Consider the following 21945-nt stretch of genomic DNA (forward strand, 5'->3'; position numbering starts at 1 on the left):
GCCCTACCCAGCCTGCCTTCTCCCTTCTACCTTTCACATTCCTTTTCTGATTATCTGGTACATTCTTTCCAGAGTCTTTAGCTATATTTACAAGGGGGAGCATGAAAAAGTGAATCAATGTCACTTTGTCTCGGTAGGAGAATTTCTCAAGGATAGCATTTTGTACTTTTTGATGTTTGAAACCGTATATATTTCTAGTCAAAATGGAACTTTTTTACTTTTAAAAATATGAAAAAGAAAACCACTCCCACCATGTAAGGCATTGGTAACATCTTTGTTCTATAGCCACCTGAAAGAGGATCCCCACCAAATGTGTGACTTCTTGTCACTGGCTCCAGACCAGTACGAACATTTTTCAATAAGCACAGGATTTTTCAGCAAACAGCACAAACACTTCATGAAATCTCCCTGCTATGAAACAACCACACAACATTTCAACTTGCACCACCACCCAAAAGTCCCCACAGTTCCACAAAGAATGTTCAAAAGGAACACATAACTGCTCCACAAAACTGCTCACTTCTGATGGATGTTTCCATTATTTGTACGAATACATGCTGGAAAACACAGGCTCAAAATCACAGCATCATCTTCAATTCCTCCCTCCCCACTGCCCCATCTATCTCTCTCTCTCATCTTCCACACCCAGTTTTCAAGTCCAGTTGACTTCACCTATGTTATACTTCCCCTATCTCAGTAGCTCACCTTTAATACTACACGAATCCCACTGTCATCAAGGGAATTTTTGTGCCTTCAAAACCTCTAACTTCCAGTTTATCTTATTTATTGAGAACAGGTGAACTCCTCAAAGCCAGCTTTGGGCCACTGTATTTACCGTCATAGGCAGGCAAGCAGGATAGCTTTTTGAACATGGGAGAAACGTTTAAATATCTTACGGGGCAAATAAGCTTGGGTTCCAAACAAATTTCTAGATTTGTCATCCCGTTATTTCTTGCTCAGATGTATGGATGACTTTGGCATGTTTGGTCAACCTACAAGCTTCTCCAGAGGAGCTCCAGATGAAGTTGGGCTGCTCAAAAAAGCCAACACTGGTGAAGAAGGCTTTGGAACCTGGCAAAGAGGTGACCAGACCAAGCAGAGACAATAAGATATATTTACTCATTCTTTCCCTAAAAGAAGGAAAATATGAAAACTACAGTCAAGCAACCTTGGGTTCCTGAGATATGAAGTGGCATAAGGTAGGGCATAGAACCCAAAACCATGGCAACCAATGTCCTGTGCAGATCAGAGTCGCAAAGGAAGCAAAAAGTAAGAGACAGCAGAGAATAGTTTCCAGAGGGGAAGAGAATGGAATGCATGGTTAGGGAGCAGCAGAGGTCCTCAGAGAGACACACGATGGCTGTAGCCAAGCTACACTTCCTGCAATTGGATTCCCTGAGACTGCCTGTCAGTAAATACCTTTCTATAAACTGGATTTCCTGGGTGTGTGTTTCTGTCCTATGATACTAAATAATCATTAAGAGAAGCCCCATAAACACTCATCACTATTCTTTTACCTAATGTGAGCTGTCTGAGCATCACACCTTTGACTGGAAGGCTTTCCCTCCACATAGTTAGGCATCCTAGGCTTCCAAGGCTACCTCCTCCAAAAAGTTTTCATGATTTAGAAACCCTCTCACACAACCCCACCCCCCTGACCCTTGCCCAGCCCAGCTAGTCACTTGATGGTGCCTAGGTAGTGACTGGCATATGATATGTATGTTGAATAATGAATCTTTATATAGTTTTATCTACAAATTTTATCAGTCAGCATTCAAACATTTATAAGGTGAACAGATCAGTGAGGTTTGTCAGTCATCTGACATTTTCTTTTCCTACCAGCATGAATTTCTGTTAGTGTGAACTAGGACAAAGTTGTTCTGAAATAAACAAATATCTTCATTTATTACCATCTAGAAGGTATACAACACTGAATTGGGCACGTGGTGATCAAGGGAAAAAATTATGAGACAATCCTATCCATGAGGACCTTACAGTTCTGCCACCACAGAAGGAAGCTACAGCATAGAACACTTGAGTCTATAATAAATCATAAAGGAAATATGATGTTTATTTGGCCATCTCCATTAAAAAAACCACACAAAACTATCAGTCCTCAAGGGTCCTTTCCACTTACCCTTCCCTGAGAAAATACACTTAATATTAAGGAAAAAAGTTAAAATTTTTTGAAAAAATGTACTGAGAGGTATAAATACTAGAGGAAACGGTTCCCAGAAAAAGGCTATTTTCTTTCTTAAAACAAACAAACAAAACACACATTTTCAATCTCCATTAAGTAGCTTGTAAATCCTGATCCTTTGTGCTCAAATTGGACTCAGAGGAAAGCAAGCTTTTGTAGACCACCAACAATAAGACCAGTGGGGGGCTGGGGATGGGGAAGAGAATAAAGGGCGAGGAAGAAAGACATAGGGGCAGCCGCAAGAACTGCAACCTTCAGCTGTTTATTAATTGCAAGTCTCTCCTCTCTCCTCTTTCCCTTTCTTCCCCTTCTCCCCACAAATCTTCCTAACACACATACACAGAGAGAAAACTAGAAGCAAGACTGGGTCAAACATGAGTAACAGGAAAAGAATATTAAATAGCCAGCTTTACAAGGCTCTTTTTTCAGCTCGAACAAAAGTAAGACATTCTCAAAAGCAAAACGGGAAACAGAGCTCGCACCCAGACTGCGCTACTTAATGAGACGACGCTAGTGCTGATAAAGCCATTGTGAGTCCACACAGTGACAGATTTTCAAGCAAGGAAGTCAATCAGTTGTGATTGGATGATTTAGGGCTTGGGAATCATCTGGTTCAAACCAACAGAGAGCTGAGGGGTGGGAGGATGGGGGGTGGGTTGGGCAGGGTGACATGAGGTCAAACAAGGGGCTGTGTGTCTTAAGCCCACCCCTCTCTGACCCCAATCAGCCCACACCCTCAGTCCACACCATCTGTCACGCCAGCAGACATGCAGGCTGACCCAGCTGGAGTCACTTTGTGCACTCTCTCGCCTCACTCTCCCCAACCTTCCGATGCAAGGGAATTCAGCTTTCCCCAAGCAGTCACAGATTCCAGCAGGAATGAGCTGCCTAAGGCTCCTGCCGGTAATCTGTCACTTTGGTTCCTTCCTTGCTGTCTGCTTGTTCCCCATGGAGGCAAAATTTAGAAACATACCATCACGTGGGGTCTCTTCACGCAGGAACGATGGAGTGCTCAGGGTTGCAGTGACCTCGATTTCCTTTTTCCCTGCCAGAACCGGCTGTCCTGGCTGTTTCTCACCTCCCTGGCAGACCTGGGAGCATGAATCCGCTCTTGTTTCACTAGTATCTTCCTGTCCTTTCTCTGTGCTGCTCACTTCAGGAATCTGCTCCAGCTTACCAGGGAGAGAGAACCCAGCAGTGCCCAGTTCCCTCTTCCCAGAGCTGTTGCTGCTACTGTGGTTGTTGCCGAAGTGGGTCAATTCTCTCTTCTTGGCCACTGGTTCCTCACAGTTGAAAGGAGGTGTCTCTTCAGTAGACAGAATGGGCAGTTCTCCAGGGTTCAATTTGTGCCTGGTTGTCTGCTCCTCAGCCACCGTCATAGAGCGTCTAATGACAGGAGCCCCCTGTTTTTTGGGTGTGGGACTCGGCACTGGGCTACTGGTGAGGGGCAGCAGGCCAGAAGAAAGATCTTCTCGGGCGGGACGTTCAGGATACTTGTCTGCAAGGTTGACGGCCGGGGGCACTGAGAGGTGAGAGCATTCAGACAGGGCCCGGCGCACTGCCTTTCTCTGCTGGGGGGCTTGCTCAAGTGAAGCCCCCTCCTCAGGAAAACTCAATTTCTCTACCTCCTTATCATGGACTTGGATATGAGAGCTGGCATCCCAACACTCTGGGGTGAACTCGACCCTCGTGATTGGTGGAATGGCAGGGGGTGAGTGCTCAACAGCTGGGGCTGGGTGGGCTCCCGCCGCCGGCAGTGAGGACTCACGTTCGAGCTGCCTGGGGCCGTCACTCTCCACCCCTGTCACCCGGCGGCCGGCAGGGATGCCATTCTCCTTTCCTGGAGTTCCTTCCCTTGGGTGCGGACGGACTTGAGCCTCTGACACTGGATGAAAGTTGGGGTTCCAAACACTGGTTTCCTGCTCCTTAACATGCTGGGTGGGCATGTCAGCAGCCCCGGGGAAATGCAGATCTGGCTGGCTCTCAGTCTCCGGCGCATTCTTCCCCATCACCGTCCCCAGGACTGTAGTGGCATTGTTTTTGTCTGGCCCCTCTCTGGGTCCCAGATGGAACTCAGCCACCTTCTGGTACATTGAGCTCCCCTCTGAGGGATGGTAGGTGTCTGCAATCACATACCTGCTTGCAAGGTGACCCGAGGTGGCTTGATACTCCTTGCCCTGCGCTTCAATGCCGAGCTCTTTGTCTAGCTTCCCCTCAAAGAAGCAGAGCTTATTCTGCTCCAGGAAGCTGGCATTCTTCACAAGCCCGTCTTTCAGCTGCCCGTCCATGCTGACATTCAGCCCGATCTCATTCAGCTTGCCCTCTGTCCTCTGCCACTCAAACCCGGCTTGGCTCATTTCTTTCGGAGAGTCTGCCCGGCACTGTGTGGGCTGGCCCTGACGGAGCTGGCTGGGAGCGGCGGCGTGCGAGGCTGGCTGCCTGTGTGAGAGCGACATCGCCTCTTCCACTGCTCTCCCTGCCTCGCGCCCGGAGCTCTCACACCACCTACGATCACATAGCTGGCAGTGACATCACACCGAGTCCCCAGCATTCATGACAAAACCCACTCCCGCCCCCCAACACTCCTCTCTCCATGAGCAGCTGGGAGCTAAATGTATCTACTAGTGTGAAAGGAAAGAAGGAATGAATGAAGAAGAAAGAGAAAGCAAGGAACCTACTCCTTTCTGTACAACTGAATGTCACTGTTAAAAGTAAAAATATAATTTTCTGCTAACTGGCATGCTGTTTAGATCTGCAATTTTAAAGATGGGATGGTGCTAATCTGGGTACGGAGGATAGTAACGATGCTGGCTTTCACCAATACAGATACATGTATACCCACACACTCGCTTATCTGACATTATGCTCACGCTTCCACACTTACCCACTCAACAAAACTGTTTTAAAAACAAGACTCTTTATCCTCAGCCGCAACCCCTGAAGAACAATGACTCTATAAAAAATTGCTCATAATTTCACTTAAAAAAACCAAAACACAACAAAACCCTCAATGTAATATCAAAATTGGAGACATTCATTCCTCGGGGGAAGAGTAGGTTCACTGTCATAACAACTTGTCAAATTCACTTGAAAAATCACTTGACTGAGTCCCCAAAGCCCAATGAACGCTCCATCCAAAGCTCTGCATTGTGTAAGAGTCTAACAAAGGGTTCATTCAAAGGTTTCTGTGATCAGCGCTTTGGCGACACGTATCCCAGTTGTAAGACACTTGTGTGACAATACGTCCCTCGTACTTCTACTCCTGCCCCTGCTCCCTCTTGGTTCCCTGGACAAGCTGTGTCTCTCCTTCTTGCACCAACGCTGCTCTTTCTGGCCTGCTGATCACTGAGTTGTCAACAGGAACACATTGGAGCAGCTCATCTTTCTTGGACCTCCAGCACTTAGGGATCCTTGCAATCTGTGGCCCACCAGAGCCCACTGCCCCTATATAATTCAGTAGTTCTTTGCTATCCCGAGCTTTGAATTTACAAACTGTACTTCCAGGACTGAACGAACTACGAGAAAAAGGTCTCAAAAAAAAGGTTACACTGAAAGGATATAGGTCAAACTCTGCCTTGAACAAAGCTGAGATTTGTTGCCTGGCTTGTAAGTCCCTAATTGAACTAACATAGGATATTGTGAAATATTCTATCAAGAGCACAAGAGATGTCTTTTTCTAAGATGAAGAAAAGTTGTTTTTTCTTTTTAAAATGGATTTTTTAAAAGCCATTTGCCATCTACTGCAATGATCTGATTATAGTTTTTAAATAATGCTTTTAGGAAAAAAGTGCAAGTTAAGATCGTTCTATTGCTGATCTATAAAATGAGAGATTACGAAGGCCAGAGCAAGAAAATTTCTTTAACTGGGGCATCTGTCCCCACTACTCGCCTTCTCTGCTTACTATTCATACCCTTCACATAATTTTCTCAAGTTCCCAACCAGAGTGCAGGAACCATACCTCGTATGCTTCCTGCATTAACATCAGTACCTGCTGCAGGGCGATGTTCATGGTCAGAAGTGGCAGTGCTGCAATGCTGGAAAAAATGTGAATTTAACCTCTGTTCTGAACATAATCTGAACTCATATACACTGATCCTTCATCTTAACCTTAAGCAGCTCAGGGGTATTATAGGTGAAAGCACAACAAAGGTGCACTGGCAATAAAATAGGGTCACCTTACTCTACAGCAAAGCTCTCACCAAGGAAAAACAAGCAAGAGGTATAATAAAATGAAAAATGCAGGTGGTACCAACAGGGTGATAATTCTAATTACCAATGGGAAAAAAATAAAAGGCGAGTCTAGGTTACAGACAGGCTTAATGACAAAACATAGTCAAATTTTGTCTTTAAAGGAATGAGGAAAGTGTGTCTTATTCCTTAGCAATCTTCTGTTACTATTTTGCTTTCTCAAGAGAACTTACATTCACATTGGCATCCTATTACAGCTCCCAGAACTGTGAGAGCACCCCTTCAGGCTGCTTATGAGTGCACAAGCAGGTCCTCCTGCTTCACTAAGAAAACACGGGATCCAGAGGCTTTTCAAGAGGGAGGGGACAGAGTGGCTTACAGTTTCATTACACAACTGCTTTGCAGTACATAGCAAGGAAGAGACCACATGGAACAAGAATGAATGAGGTGCTACCTGGATGGCAAACCAAGAGAAAACCCTAGTACAGAATAATCGGTAAAATCTGAGGAAGGCCCTGTCAGTACCCTAGTCCAGTTCAGAATCACAGACGCACTCTCACTCACAGATGCATATTCACCCACAGGAGGCAGCTGTGTCAAGGAACTCAAGACTCATCAGTCACTCTGATAGTTTATCACATTGGTGAATGAGGAACCTGAAGTCTTAAAAGGATGAGCATGCCCAGGCAAAAAGAAATGTGCTCAAGAACCTGAAGACACAAATTCTAGACTCAGCTGCCACTAGAATTCCTTGCCTCTGGGTTCGGATCCTACTCATTCAGAACCCACAGAAACATCACCTCCTCTGTAAGGTCTCCTAGACCTCCAACTCCCAAACTTAATTCTTCATGTTGTCATAGAACTATAGTTGACCTACCTCTTCTCAGGATTTGGAAACTACACCATAATCCTTTCCTTATGTGCCTTTCGTGGAAGCTTCTAGAAGATCTGTCCACCTCTGCTCTGAAGGTGCCCAGCAGTGTTGGGAGCATATTAAGTAGGCTCGCAAAAAAGTTCTGCTCAAGGAGAAATGGACAGATTCCTTTCACAGACTTCTATCATTTGGCCTTATCTCTCCCATCATTAAACTCATCTAGACAAGTGGCGATTTGAAATGCCCTTCGGGCTAAAGGTTTTTAAGTTCCATTATGTCTGAGTCTGAGGCAAGTGCACGGACTCTCTCCCATGTATGGTCAGAAGGTAACCTCTACGGTCCTTTTATCAGACTGTATAACGACTTGTCAAGCTTTCAGGGGCACTGGCACAACTTGATCTCAGCAGATGCCCTGGCAGATGTTTTTGGTTTTTTGCCCTTTGTCTTGAGCTTGTACTCAACCCGTTCAAGGCCTTGGTTTTGATATGCTCCACAACTGGTTTCTCTGCATTCTTTCAGTTACCAAGGGAACAAGACTACTTCCCAGATTGACCAAATGTTCCCAGTTACTGTCTCCAGGAAACAATTTCTAATAAATTATCATTACAATCAAGTCAGTAAGTCTACTGGTTACAGTGATGGATGACATTCTTCACTAATAAAAGCTAAAGATTGTGAAGTTGCAATCTAGTTTCTTACCTGGAAGTAAAGGCTGCTTGTGTTTATATATAAATATACATGTATGCAAAAATATTTCAAATTCATATTCTACTAAATTTTAGAACCATTTCTTAGTATATGTTTAACTCAAGAAAATCATGATTCTTCCTGATTAACTCTCAAAAGTTGGGAAGCAGAGAAGGAAAAAACTGAAGCTAGTTACCTGATTTACATGACCTTTGATAAAGGTAATTTACCAGGGTCCACAAAATGGATGCCACCTCAGTCGCCCCTGAATCTATCAGGCTGAAAAGGGAAGCACCTGTCAAACCTAAAACACACCAAACACAATCCTCCAACTCAGCTTCAACCAGTTCACCTTACCCTAGAAAATAGGACCTGCCAGCCTTATATAAGGAAACCCTAGGCCTCAAAAACCAGTCATGCCCTACTTCCCCCAGTTGCCACTTATAATGCTCTATAAAACTCACTCTTGCTCAAAGAATCTCTCAGAAAAAGTGGTCCACTGCTTTCCACTGTACTCCCCCAATCCATGGATTGTTCTCCCTTAAGTTAAGGACATCAAGTTCAATACTAAATTGCATTGTTTTTGTCATTTAACAGGCCAAAGTATTAAAATGTTTATAGATGAAAGTCCTTCAAGAAGTACAACTTAAAAATCCCAGGCCTTTGAGTACTGAGCCAGGCATAGTCTCCCTGAAAAGAGAATACCTTGCTTACTAGCCCTTCAAACTTCCAGACCCACCAAATGTCGTGTCCTCCAGGAAGCTTTCTCTTGCTCTCCTAAGAGGACTTAAGTTACTTTCTGCTCTGTATTCCCATAGCTCAAACTATTATAGAACTTCTCTCACTAGAATAAAACTTACGTGTTATCTCCTTACTCAACAATCCTTGAGGCGTAAAGGATGTGTCTTCTCAATCTACCCTTAGAATGTGAGAGTAATGATACATTAAAATGTTTGTTCAATGAATGAACTAAATACTAAAAAATCCAAATCATGTTGCGTGTCCAGTGTTTGCAGAGCAATAGAAAATGTTTATATGACAATCAGATTTTTGTCTAAACTTAGACTAATAACCATCATTGCTAAACAGCTTAAAAACCAGCAATTTTAGTCTGCTCATGGCTGAATGACCTACTTAATGTCACAGGTAAAAATAAGAATGGAAGTCCCCTCTACTGTCCACTGCATATTTTAAAGAAGTAAAAATATCTACAACACCAAAAGTCAGAAGCAAGTTGCTTTTGGTTTTCATTTGCTGTGTGACTCCTCCAATGCTACTGTCAGTCAGAGGGTAAAGAAAAGTGAGGGGTTAAAAAAAAAAAAAAAAAAGAAAAGTGAGGGGTGAGGGAGTGTGAGGGGAAGAAACTCCTTTGAAAGCAGAACGACCAATATTTGCCGGACTCATTTCCCAGAACATTTAGATGTTCAAAGAAGGTGAACAGTAGCACAGAACTGTTCAAGGGTTAAAACAGTTTAACTGAGCATGCAGGAAGTTTCAACAAATGATAACTAATTTAATTTATGGAACATACAGAATTTCCCAATAACCTTCATTAATATGCAGCTAGTAAAAAGAAAACAAGCCAGAAAATGAGAGGGAAAGTGGGAAGAAGGCAATTAGGAAACTTCACAAATGGCACTACATTTAAGATAGTCTCAAATGGGCACATTTCCAGTTGTAAGATTGTAGTGAGCTCTAAGATTACAAATCATTTTTTTCATCTGCTGAGCATATTTTGTTTATGTACAAGGGCCTTGAAACTGTTAGGAAATGGTGTTTATAAATTACTTCAAGTTTCACACCAAGAGAATTTCCTACCATAAACTGATATTCCCAACTGTTCTAAGACAGTAGATGGGCTCAAGCAAACTGAAGAAAAAGGAATGCAGCCAGATAAAAGGGAGAAAAGACTCTCACTGTGGCAAAGGGAAGGGCCTGTCTATGGAGACCTGTGATAACTGTCCCACGCCCAGCCCCGCTGGCTTCCTTCTAGGGGGCCTACTATAGAGCCATCGGATATACCAGAATCCAGGAAGGATCTCCCTTTCAGAAAAACAGCTCTCCCCTACACAAAACACACAGTCCCCAAAGAAGTCCTTTTCTGACAAGCTGAGCTCAGATTTCCTGAAGTATCTCAATGTTCCCTGCTTAGAAAAACATGCATATAATATGCAAAGGAACCTTCTGCTGAAGTTTCCCTAAACTTAAGGCATGAAAAAACAAGAAGAGAGGAATCATGAAGCTGGAAGAGACTTTAGCAGTATATTTACTTTCTCTACTTCCAAAGAAGATAAGCCTAGCAAAAGGTAACTCATTTATAATTCAAAAACTGTCATTAGGCATCATATATATAAAGTCAAGCTCTATGCTGGGTATTAGGGAGAACACATGAATAAATCAAACACAGTCTCTGCCTAGAGACTAAAATGCTGGACAGACCTAGATTCTAATCCTAAATTAGATACTGATTCAGTTTATGTCCTCATGATGTGTCTCCATTTTCCAACTAGAAAAGTGCTTAGTAATACAACTTAGGTACTAGAATTTTAAAAATATAATTACTAATCATCAACTTTCACCTTTTAAGAACCTAAAGCTTCTAGAAGGTTCCTCTGAGGCAAGAATGAGAAAAGCATGGGCCTGAGAGAAAGACTTGGGTTCAAATTCTATTCTGCCCCATTACTATCTGTGTGGCCGTACCATCTTCTCACACATAAAATGGGGAGAATCCTTCCAAGTCCCGTAGGGTGAGTGCATGTGTTTGTGTACATGACTACCACCCACCTACCCGCAGACAACTAGGCACTTAGTACTCACTCAATAGGCGGTAACTGCTATTATTTTTAAGGATACCTCTAATAACACATTGTTCAAACCCTGAAAACCATGGGTAACACCATCTGACCACAGGAGATGATTCAAAGTGAGGAACAAAAGTAAAATTTACTAAGCCCAGGTCTGTTACCAGTTACGCATGAAACATCCGAGCCCACGTGAACCGACGGTGGTTGAGCATAAGGGGTCACCCTGCCCCGTTCCCCACGACAAACCCAGACACTCCCCATTCCAACGCAGTCCCCTGCCTCAGAGCACAGCCTTGCTCAACACTCTCTGCACTGGAACATTCACCTGCTTTCTGAGCACCTTCAAATAAGACTTACTAGAAATATACAGGATGTGCACAAAGGAAATATATCAAAACACCAGCAAGGGATGAAAACACATAAACTTAAAACGTGTGATATTATTGAACGTGGCATGTATTATGTTGTTGGACAGAAAATCTCAGTATACACAACAACTCTCCCTAGGGTAATCTATACATTTACTGTGATTTCAAGAACAAGACTGACTGATTCCCTCCTGCAAAACTATGAACCAACAGTCAAGTTTATATGAAATAATAAGCAAGAATAGTAAGGAAAACTGTGAAAAATAGGGCAAGATGTGGGGAGAGGCCGATTAGATATTAAAATATATTGTTAAGCCACACTGTGTTACTTAGAGCACAGCAAAGGTGGCATTTCAGAGGGAGATACAGTACCCCAACACAGTAGGAAAACCAACTAATTGTGTCTCACATTTCATAAATAAAACACACACACACACACACAGAAACAAATAAGCAAATTCTACACTGATCAGAAAGATTAAAAATGTAAAAAATTTAAATTTTTTATAAACTCAAGAGTAGATACAGCTTTCATAAACTAGATAACAAAGCAAGTCATTTAAGAAGTAAAACACAAAATAAACTTATACCAAGAATAAATTTTTTAACCTATTAGGTTGGCACACCTAACAAAAAAGAAAAACCACACTATTAGAGACAGTACAGAGGAACAAGTACTGGCCGAGATCAGGGTGGAGAACGGCCCTGGTGCCTCTCTGGCCCGATAAGGAACTTCGGCAACACCGGTCAAAATGACAAACACATTCTTCAAGCCAGAGGGGTAAATTCAAAGCCTCTTTTTATTATATAGATGTACTTTTTAAAGTATATACCTAAGTATGACATTCTGTATGTACAAGATTAGTTTATGTACCTGGTTTCTAATAGGAAAAAAAAAAGGAAAACACCTATACATCTATCAATAAAGAAGTAGTAAAATATATTAGGGTTATTTTCATACAATGAAATACTATACAGCTAATTAAAAAGGGGGCTTCCCAGATGGTGCCAGTGGTAAAGAATCCACATGCCAATGCAGGAGATGAGGGTTCGATCCCTGGGTTGGGAAGATTGCCTGGAGTAGGAAATGCCAACGCACTCTGGTATTCTTGCTTGGAGATCCCATGGACAGAAGAGCCTGACTACAGTCCATGGGATCGCAAAGAGTGGGACATGACTTGGCACACATGTACACATTAAAAAAACACTGAAGCCCCTTGCTTTGCTGATTTAGAAAGAGCTCTAAAATAATTAGGTTTACAAAGTAAGGCACATGTCATTATGCATGGTATATCTCACTTTTATAAAATCAGGAAATACATGTCATTGATTCTTTATGCATAAACTGTCTGGAATGCTGTGTATGACACTGTAAACAATGGTTGCCTCTGCAGAGAGAAACTTGCATGGGGCTTAAAAGAGAGAGGGAGACTTACATTTTATTGCATATCCTTTTATACCATGTGAATGTATTAGTCTACTCAAAAATTAATTTTTTGAGGATTTTAATTTTACCTACCAAAGTTTTAATTAGCAAAAAAAAAAAGATAGATTGTCCTTAGGGAGAAGGTGTGATAAAATCTAGAGAAGATATTTTGTCCAAGATATATCGCTTCCTCCTCGGCCATTATGCAAAGCTACTCCTAACACACATCTCTGAGGGTGGCTAACCAAGGGAGGGGCCCAAAAGTCCTGTAGCACCCGCCCTGTTTCCTCAACAATCAGAACAAATCCTCTACATTTTTCAGCAACACTGAGCTAAAACAGATGCCTAAGTTTCAGAAAACTTAACTTAAAAGCGGTTTTAACTACCGCTGAAACAAAAGAAAGGGTCTAGAAGCTACAACTAATGAACCAGAGAGAGGGCTGGGAATCTTAATGAAAGCTGGAAGCACTTTACATACATTCTCATTTCTGGCCTTGACAATAGGGTAGCTAATAGAAAGAAGATACAAAAACGGAAAAGATCAGAATGTCTTAGGCAAATAACAATGTTTAAGCATTCTCTACTCACAGAACACACATTCCTTACTGGGTACAAATTCATGCAAAGCACAAGCTCTACCCAAAATAACAAGTCCATACCATGCAGAACACCATCCCATGATGAAGCCCCTTCAAAAACCTAACTGGCTATCCCAAGGCCAACCAGCGTGTTTTCACTTCTGGAGTTAGTAGCTACATCATGCAAGCTGGGAAACAGTGATTAAGAAACAGCATTGTTTGTAGTCTGTGAACAACCTCAAAGGCCATGATGAGATGTATACTTTTCAGGGAAAAAAAAAAACCAAAAACAGATACAGCTCCATCATCGAGAGATCATTTCCCACTATGAGAAACACAAATATATAAAGTTTGTGCCTACCAATCTGGTTGGAGGCTACCATAAAGGGCCATCCATTTCCATTTACTCCAAAAGCAATTTGGATATTGAATCCCACCAGCATAAGCTACATATGCATACTGGAAAAAAAAAATCCCCAACACAGCTGGACACGAAATGTTCTTTCCTCCTGTGAATCCTTATACAAAATAATGGTTAAAATTTGGCTGTACATATAGGAGGCACATTATTTTTGTTGTTTAATTGAGAATATTGTAGATGGTGACAGGCATCCTGCTAAACAATTCATCGTTTGAAATTCAACTTCCCCTGAAAGTCAAGGTTCAGTGCTGGGTAAAAAGGCATGCAACCAGGTCACCAGCCTCCCAAGCTGGACACAATGCATGCCTTGGCCGCAGAAAACACGTAATTAGCAGTTACAGGTCTTCATGCCAACAAATCAACAGTTAACAAAGATGATTAGAGTCTGGATGGAACCAAAGCACAAGCTCTTTGCCTTTTTGATGCTGACCAAAAGCCACAAGCACACACATTTCCACACGGCAGATGCATACCACTGGACTTGAGTTGCTTGGATCGCTCTCGCTCCTGGATTGTAGATTTTGGTAAATGTGGAGTCAGTCCTCGGGACTTGGTAGGTCTCATGTAGCCTTTCATGGGTTCAGCCGCTCTGCTTTTATCTTCCTTCTTCCCTTCTCCCAGTGCCTTTGATTCAGATTTTTCTGTCATTTTCTTAGGTGCCTCCAAGATCTTGCCTTTGGATTCTGGGAGTTGAGGAGCTTTGGAAGCAGTTATTACCAACTCATCTATCATCGATGAAGAAGTCACTTCGATTTTGCCATCTAAGACATCTGACTGGAGTTCTGGTGGTGCCAAGGAAACATATGCCATTTCTCTGATGTCAGAATCCAGACTGATTTCTTCCAATTTATCCTTTTTCTCCTTTTCACTTTCTGGAGGCGAGAGAGTCATATCTACCTCCTTATTCAAATTATCTGGGCCCTTGGAATCTCTACCTTCAGTACTTTGGTCCTTATAGGAACTGGGCTTTTGTGCTTTGTCTCCCAGTAGGTGAGGAATTGAAACTGGAGCAGAACCTTGCTCAGACTCTCTGTTTACTGGACATGTTGGGAAATTACTCCTATCTGCACATACTTCTAGGTGTCTGACCTCACCTGCCAGGCTGGGTGCATTTATCGGCACTCCAGAAAGAAGGTGCCCCCCTGCTGGCTCTGTGGTTTTCTCTACTGAGTGCTTTGATGCACCACTGGGAGTGGACTCAGAGTCTCCTATCACATGCCCTCCATCTCTCCCTGCTTCATTTTTCATGGCACCAGCAAGCTCACCTTTATTCTGAAGACAGTTAGAATGATTGTTAACTGTTTCTATGGCAACTCCTCCTATGCTCATAGAGGGCATAACAGCTGAGGGACCCTCGGGTCTTTCTTCCTTTGGGACGCCATCTTTGCTGTAACTATCTACATCTAATAATCTGGGAATCTGGGCTGGAGCTGTCTCTTGCTTACTTTCTGTCAAGGTGCCTGGAAATGAATCACCTTCCTTTACTACTTGAGAAGTAGAAGTGGGTGGTTTTGTACAGGCTGCTGATTCCTGAGCCTCCAGGGGGACTGACTTATTCATCAACCCTGGTGGAGTTCTGGGGCAGGTAAATGTAATATTGCTATTTTCGTCCACATAGCCCATTCCTTCAATGCTGTGGTCCCCTATGGTTTCCATGGGAACATGTATTTTTGTTGCATCTATCTTATTCTCCAGAGTGTGCTTCTCAGGGAAACTATTTTTAGTCTTTGTGCTTTTTCCATCATTACTCCTTTTATTTGGTTCGTCAGCCACTGCAGTGTGCCCTTTGGCCACATCTGTCTTATTCTCCTCAGACAGGACTGAAGGAACAAATCCTGCCCCGTGGATTTGGTCTTGGCAACTCACGTCTGTCATCTTGGTTGCCAGTTCAGTAATAGGAGAATCCTTGCCTGTGTTTGTTTTATTTCCGCCAAGAGCCCCAAGTTCAAAGGAATTAACCTCAACATTTCTACCCTTTTGGTCAACTACTTCCACTGTGGGTATATCTGATGTACGTGACAACAAAGGGACAGTAGGTTCTATTTCCTTGTTTTGATGGGGAGTACTATCAGTAACCCCATCCTTCCTTACAAAAGGTGGGTTAAGGATTTCTTCCTTCCTCTCCATTCTAGCAGGCTGTGTGGAATAATTATTTTTATACTTTTTGGTTTTGCCTTCACTGCCTCTTTTTTTAGGCTTTTCAAAAATCCAAGGAGCTGCCTCATGACCCATCCAAGGACACTTTTCCTCCTTGCTCTGGCTGCCGACTGGCATGTCTGTGGCTACAGCACCTCTTTCTGCTCTAGCACTGGAAGCCTGAATCATGCCTGACCCGCTTCCCAAAGGAATCAATGCCTGCAAGGTGCCTGCCACCCTAGGGTTTGTCATCTCCTTAGGTTCCCCCATCACCATTGCTTCAGTGAACTGAGTCACAGTCCCTGGCTGCTTTGAAAAATCCAGCCCCAGCTCCTCACTTTTATCCCCAGTAGCCATCCTCCCACTTGGCACAAAGACAGCTCTGTTGTCCTGGCTGTCTGCAGGGAACGGTGGCTCAGACTTTGCTCTCACCTTCCCAGAACTTGCTCTCACCTTCCCAGAACTTGTTCTTCCCTTCCTGCCTTTGCCATCACCTGCCATTCTCTTAAACGGTTCATTCCCTAGTCCAGGGGCCTGAGCTAACACTGTGTCCTGCAGCTGCTCAGAAGCAGAGATGCTGTTCTCATGTCTTTGCTTGGGAACACTTTCCTTTTTTAGTTCTTTAACCTCTTCAGCTCCTTCAGAAAACTCTTTCTGTTTGTCATTCTGCAATTCAGTCATTTTACTTTCATCATTCCCTTCTTTTAGACTACTTCCTAATGGATCACCTGCTGTCAAAGTAGATATGGAAGTAGGCAGTTCTTTGGCTGCACTGGGTTTTGAAACTCCATCCACAGCCTCTTGGTTCATGATGGGAGAGCAACCCTCTTTGGGTCTGACCTCCAAAGGAATTTCTACTTTGTATGAAGAAACTTCTGTCAGGGGTCCTTTCAGACTGAGGGAGCTGACTGTGTGGCTTTCATCCACAGGAGTCTGGAGGTGGGGTGCAGCCTGCAGTTTGCACTCATCTTGCAGCAATTTCTTGTCCTGGCCCTGTGGTGCTGACTTGTTACCATTCACCTGTGCCTCAACTCTCTGTTTGGGCTGAGAATTTACCGTAGTTTTCGGGGCTTCTTCCAAAGGACGTGAAGGAATACTTAGACTGTCTGAGACAAAGCTCTCAGCTACCAGTTTGGCTTCTCTGGAATCAGTTTCACATCCCCCTTTCAAGTCCTCTCTGGAGACTAGTCCATGTTCTGTGCCCCCAGTGGTGGGCTGGCTGGGGGGCACAACTGACTTCTGTGAGTCAGTGGCAAAGGAATAACCTTTAGGCTCGTCTCCATTGTCATCATCCCAAGGGCCCCCAGCCCGGGGTTGAGAATACCTCTTCTGCTTTGGTTTCTTCTTTTTTTTCTTCATCATCATTGGTGAGCTTTCTATATCCCAGGCTTCCCTGCCAAGATCTCTCTGGGGTTCAAGGAAGTCACCATGAATAGTTTTCCTCTGGTTCCCAGGCTCACCACAGGAAGACGAACCAGAAACCCAACCCAGCTCTGACAAAGGGCAGGGGCCCAGCCCAGGATCAAGAGTCTTCCGTGGAGAAGAGCCCCCCAGCAGCTCAGGAGGGACCCTGGCAGGCCTGGGCCGGGTGGGCCGGGTGGACCTGCGGTCACTGGGTCTGCACGCTGGTTTGGCTTGTGTGGGAGGGGTACCTGCAATACATGAAGCTGGCTAAAATTCCAAACAGAAAATCCCTGGTTATTGTTTCTTTTTTAAAAAATCCATTTACTGACATTTAAACAGTGACATTTTCACCAACCCACAAACTGATTCATTTAGGAAAACAGTTTTTTCCAAAACATTTCTCACTCTTAACTGGAATTAACAAATATTTAACAAAGACCCAAGATCATCATCTCAGGTAAAGATTTTTTTTTTTCCAAAACAGATTTACAAAATAATTGAAACTTGAGAAAAGAAATTCAAACAGAGATCTTCTGAACTGTATAATATGCACCTAAATACCTATAAATCTCAACTGATGCTTATGTGTAATTATTTTTAACAGGTACATAATTCACAAGATAACAACAGTAAGCTCCTCTTTTGGTCCCATTAATTGACTGAATGAAATACATATGATTTTACAATTCTAATAGCCTGTCACCAAAATTACACTACTTATCAATATTATACCAATTACTTGGGAAACAGACCAGAAGAACAGAACTATACTACTTTAAGAAAAAAAAAAGGAAAAAAAGAAGAAAAAGAAAAGATACTGAATTAGTATTTTGGCCAGAGAAACAGCCACACTATTTCAGAACCATAGCCTCCTACTTTGAAAGACAAATGTGTTAAATTTCAATGTTCTGTTGCTAAAGGTACTTCCCAAAAGACAGAGATATATACATAAGGAAAATAGGGTGATGAATTAAAACAATTAAGGTGAGCATCCTTGGCAAAGTTTCAGGAAGTCAGCTAGTACCACCTCTGGCCTCTTAGTCAATGAATGCAGTATGGATCCAAGATCCTGGAAAGAGACTCCGTGAGAGCAGACTAGGACTGCTCTTGCCAAGTCTGATGCAATGAATGACTTCAAAGAATACGAAAATACTTAAATAGCGACTTTTATTCTTGTCTTTATCCCTCCAATGTCCTCCAAATCCTACCATTTACTAAATATAGCTCAGGCCAATTATTGTTTTTCTTGAAAATTGCTAGGCTTTAGCAACTCACAGCATTTATAACATTTAACTTGGGTATTAATCAGCAGCTATTTGGTGCTATCTCTTATACTATTTAATTCAATTGTTACATAAATCTTTGATTTCAGAGTTCATGCCTGGGAACTTATGTCTTAGCATGACATGTACACAAGGACTTGCGAAATCTTTAATGATATGCTGAATCACTAAAACAACATTTTAAAAGTCATATATTTATTTACTTGGTGCTAGACAGTGTTCAAAGCAGTAGAGATTCCAAGTGAACTAAGTCTTGGACCCTGCCCCCAAGTGCATGTTCTAACCACAGTCACAGAATAGTAGACAAAGAATCACTAAGTTGATAAAGTTGATAATCACGTGTACATGCTCCTGGCTTAGCATCAAAACCGTGTGAAGCTCACTGAATAATCCAACTTTCAAGTTAGCAAGTATTTTAGGCTCCTTTAATGTATTTAAGAATTATCTGGAAACTTGTTAAAATGCATGTTATGACTGAAGGCCTGAGGAGGAGCCGACAATCCTGCATTTCTAATAAGCTCCTAGGTAATGGCTGAAGCTGTTGGGCCCTGGAGCGAACTGTAACTAACAAGGAGTAACAGAACATGTGACCAATTCATTCGTCTTAGAACTGAGTTAACTGGATATAAGGAAACTAAATAACCTGCCTAAGGTGACGCAGGATATAACAGAAATGGCTGTCTTGGATGACGTGTCTTAGGTTGATGCAATGATAACTTTAAAATATCTAATAAGATGACTCTCTGCCTAATCAACACAAAATCTGGTTAAGAAAGAGAGATGGCTTCGTAAGTGGTCCTGATGACTACCACCTTATAACCAGGAACAATGTCTTCTAACACCTTCCCATCTTTCCCAGTTTAAGTGGTTTCAAAGAGGCCACTTTGTTTCCTGACTTACCTGAAGTCTCTGAAGGAAGCTCAGAAGTTTGACTGGATGGTTTCTTTTGCTCTAGTTCTTCTAACACAGAATCCTCATCTGCTGGCAAGCTGTGCTTTTGGCCCATGGCCATGACTGCTTCTAAAGGTAAAAGTCAAAACCACAAAGATTTCAGAAAAGCACTGATTCAGCTACCTCTCCACCTGGCAGAAATTGGAAATGGGAACAGTTTTTGAGGAATGAGGGATGCTCCTATGAGGGCAGAAGAGAACTGGAGTGGTAGTTTGAAGGGGGAGGGCGAGGGGGATTGGGATGGTTGGTTTTTTTTGTTGTTGCTTTTTTACACAAGGGAAAAATAACAACAGTTTTTATGTTGGTGGGAAAGATTCAATGTAAAGTGGGGTGGGCGGGGGGAGTGGCGGAAATTGGTGAGAGGCAGGAAGAGAGAGAATGGCCAGGGCAATGTGCATAAGGAGACAAGGTGAGGTTTAGTTTAAGACAAAGATGCTGGCCCTGATGACTAGGAGCAAGGACCATTTGCTGATGGCAACAAGAGGGAAGGCAGAATCTAAGATAAAGAAACAGGTAGTAAGACACATGAGCAAGTGGAATTTTGTGAAAGTTCTCTTTAATTACTTCAATCTTCAATTATCTACAAGGAAAACAGGAAGATGAGCGAGAACAAGGATGGAGAAGGGGCTGGCAGCTGGAGGAGGGTGAAGGTGAGAAGAAACTCTCTAGGGGAGCAGGAGCGTGTGTAGACTTGCAAAGTACAGTGGGACTGTCTTCATTTTACCTAGCATGACGCTTGTCCGTTACCCTTCTGGAGACTGCACGGACAGAAATGTTGCAAGTAAACATAAGCCCATACCTGGTGAAGTCATGAGAGGAGGTACAGCTGACTGCCCCTCATCCTGGAGAGGTTTTAGCTGGGAATCCCCACTTGTTGCTTCCTGGGTCCGTGCAGTTTCCATGTCCTTAACAGGAACTGGCACCACCTCTGCTTCTGAGAATCTGGCCAGAGCCGCATCGTTGGCCAGGTTCATCTCCGTTTCAGGGGGCCGAGCAACATCCTTTGCCAGGGTTACCTCTGTTTCCGGGGGCAGAGACACATTCCTGCCCAGGGCCATCTCTGTTTCTGGAGGTGAAACTGTATCCTTGCCCAGGGTCACCTCTATTTCTTGACATGGAGCCACGTCCTTGGCCAGGGTCGTCTCTATTCCTGGGGGTGGAGCCATGTCTTTGACTGGCATGATGACTTCTGTTTCTGGAGGTGCAGCCATGTCCTTGTCTAGAACTGCCTCTGTTTCTGGGGGTGGTCTCATTTCCCTGATCAGGGCCACCTCTGTTTCTGAGGACAGGGCTATCTCTTTGGCTGAGGGTATTTCTGTGGATGACACAATGTCCTCATCCAGGGGCGCCTCTATCTCTGAGAGTGACGCTACACCCTTGACTGGGGCCATCTCTTGGTCTGTAGGTGGGACTGTGCCCTCAGCTGGGGTCAAATCCATTGTAATAGGTGGTGTGCTCTCTGTTTCTTTGAACAGTGGCACGTCCTGGGCTGCGGATACCTCTGTTTCTGTGGACAGTAACATGTCCTCGTCCAAAGACACATCTGCTTCTGTGGGCAATACAACATCCTTAACTGCAGTTTCCTCTGTTTGTACGGGTAGTACCACATCCTTGACTAAGGCCCTATCTGATTCGATGGATGACTCCATGTCCTTGCGCAGTGCCTCATCTGGTTTGGCAGGTGACTCCACGTCTTTGGCCAGGACCATCTCCGCTTCTCGAGATGGCGCCATGTCAGTAGCCTGCAGTTTCATCATCATCTCCAATGCTTCTGCTGGCGCTCCCTCTTCTCCTGATGCCATTTCTGTTTTCTCAGCTGGTTCTAATGGAAGCAAGTTGGACACTTAGTCGGACACTTAGGATCCATCATTGCCTGCTCATAGCTCTTCACTCAAAACTTACTTTTTTAGAGCATGAGAGATCTGGCTTTTTTGACCATAACGTCCTAAACATAACTAAAAAGCTGTCCAGTTAATGCATTTGTTGCTACTCTTCAACAGTTTCAATATTGAGAAGAATAAAAAATACTGGCAGAACATATAGTGGAGGAGGAAAGGCAAAGGAGAAAAAAAAACACAGGTCAAAAAAACCCCAAAACCAAAAAACACACACAGGTACCCAATTAGTGGCAGAAAGGGAACATGTGGACATCAAGAAACCCCCTACCTCAGAGTTCTAAATCTGCACTGAATTACACGGACTGTCTTTGTCCTCTAACCCTAATTGTATTTCAACTACAACTTAATTCCTCCAGCTGTGAAATCAGTACTTTAAAAACATTTAAAAGTTTAAAAAGTTCAAAAGTTTAAAAACATCTGTGACAGTTGTGAAAATTTTATCAATACTGCAAGCAGAAGGCTAAAAACTATATGATGATTACTGATACTGTAACTATTAAGTGCAAAGAAGGAGTCTAATAATGTACCTGCTGTGGGCTGCAGAGGCTGTGAAACGGCCTCGGGGGAAATGAAGGATTCCAAGTGTGCAGGGTTTGGGGCTTCCGCAGACCACCCCTGAGGAACAACAGCTGCAGAAGCAAATGTGTCGCAGGGTAACATACCTAATAGTAAAACAGAAATCCATTTTTGAAACTCAGTCAACATTGAGGAAAAAATACATTTGAT

General features: G+C 43.2%; 1 protein-coding gene across 8 annotated transcripts in view; it reads right to left on the reverse strand.

Annotated features, from left to right (window-relative positions):
• Positions 1-21945, reverse strand: part of MAP4 (microtubule associated protein 4) — a 98921-nt gene that overhangs the window by 20936 nt on the left and 56040 nt on the right. For 5 of the 8 annotated variants that reach the window (XM_043443303.1, XM_043443302.1, XM_043443300.1 and 2 more), the window contains exons 6-9: positions 21747-21881; positions 20121-21143; positions 19271-19390; positions 14021-17335 (exon numbers count right to left, since the gene is read on the reverse strand). In XM_043443303.1, coding sequence (XP_043299238.1) covers positions 14021-17335; positions 19271-19390; positions 20121-21143; positions 21747-21881 — 4593 coding nt within the window. The remainder of the gene's footprint in view (positions 1-14020; positions 17336-19270; positions 19391-20120; positions 21144-21746; positions 21882-21945) is intronic. The other 3 variants (XM_043443307.1, XM_043443305.1, XM_043443306.1) reach the window with 1 other exon arrangement.

The sequence above is a fragment of the Cervus canadensis genome, chromosome 22, assembly GCF_019320065.1.
Source record: "Cervus canadensis isolate Bull #8, Minnesota chromosome 22, ASM1932006v1, whole genome shotgun sequence".
In the NCBI taxonomy this organism is placed as follows: Eukaryota; Metazoa; Chordata; class Mammalia; order Artiodactyla; family Cervidae; genus Cervus; species Cervus canadensis.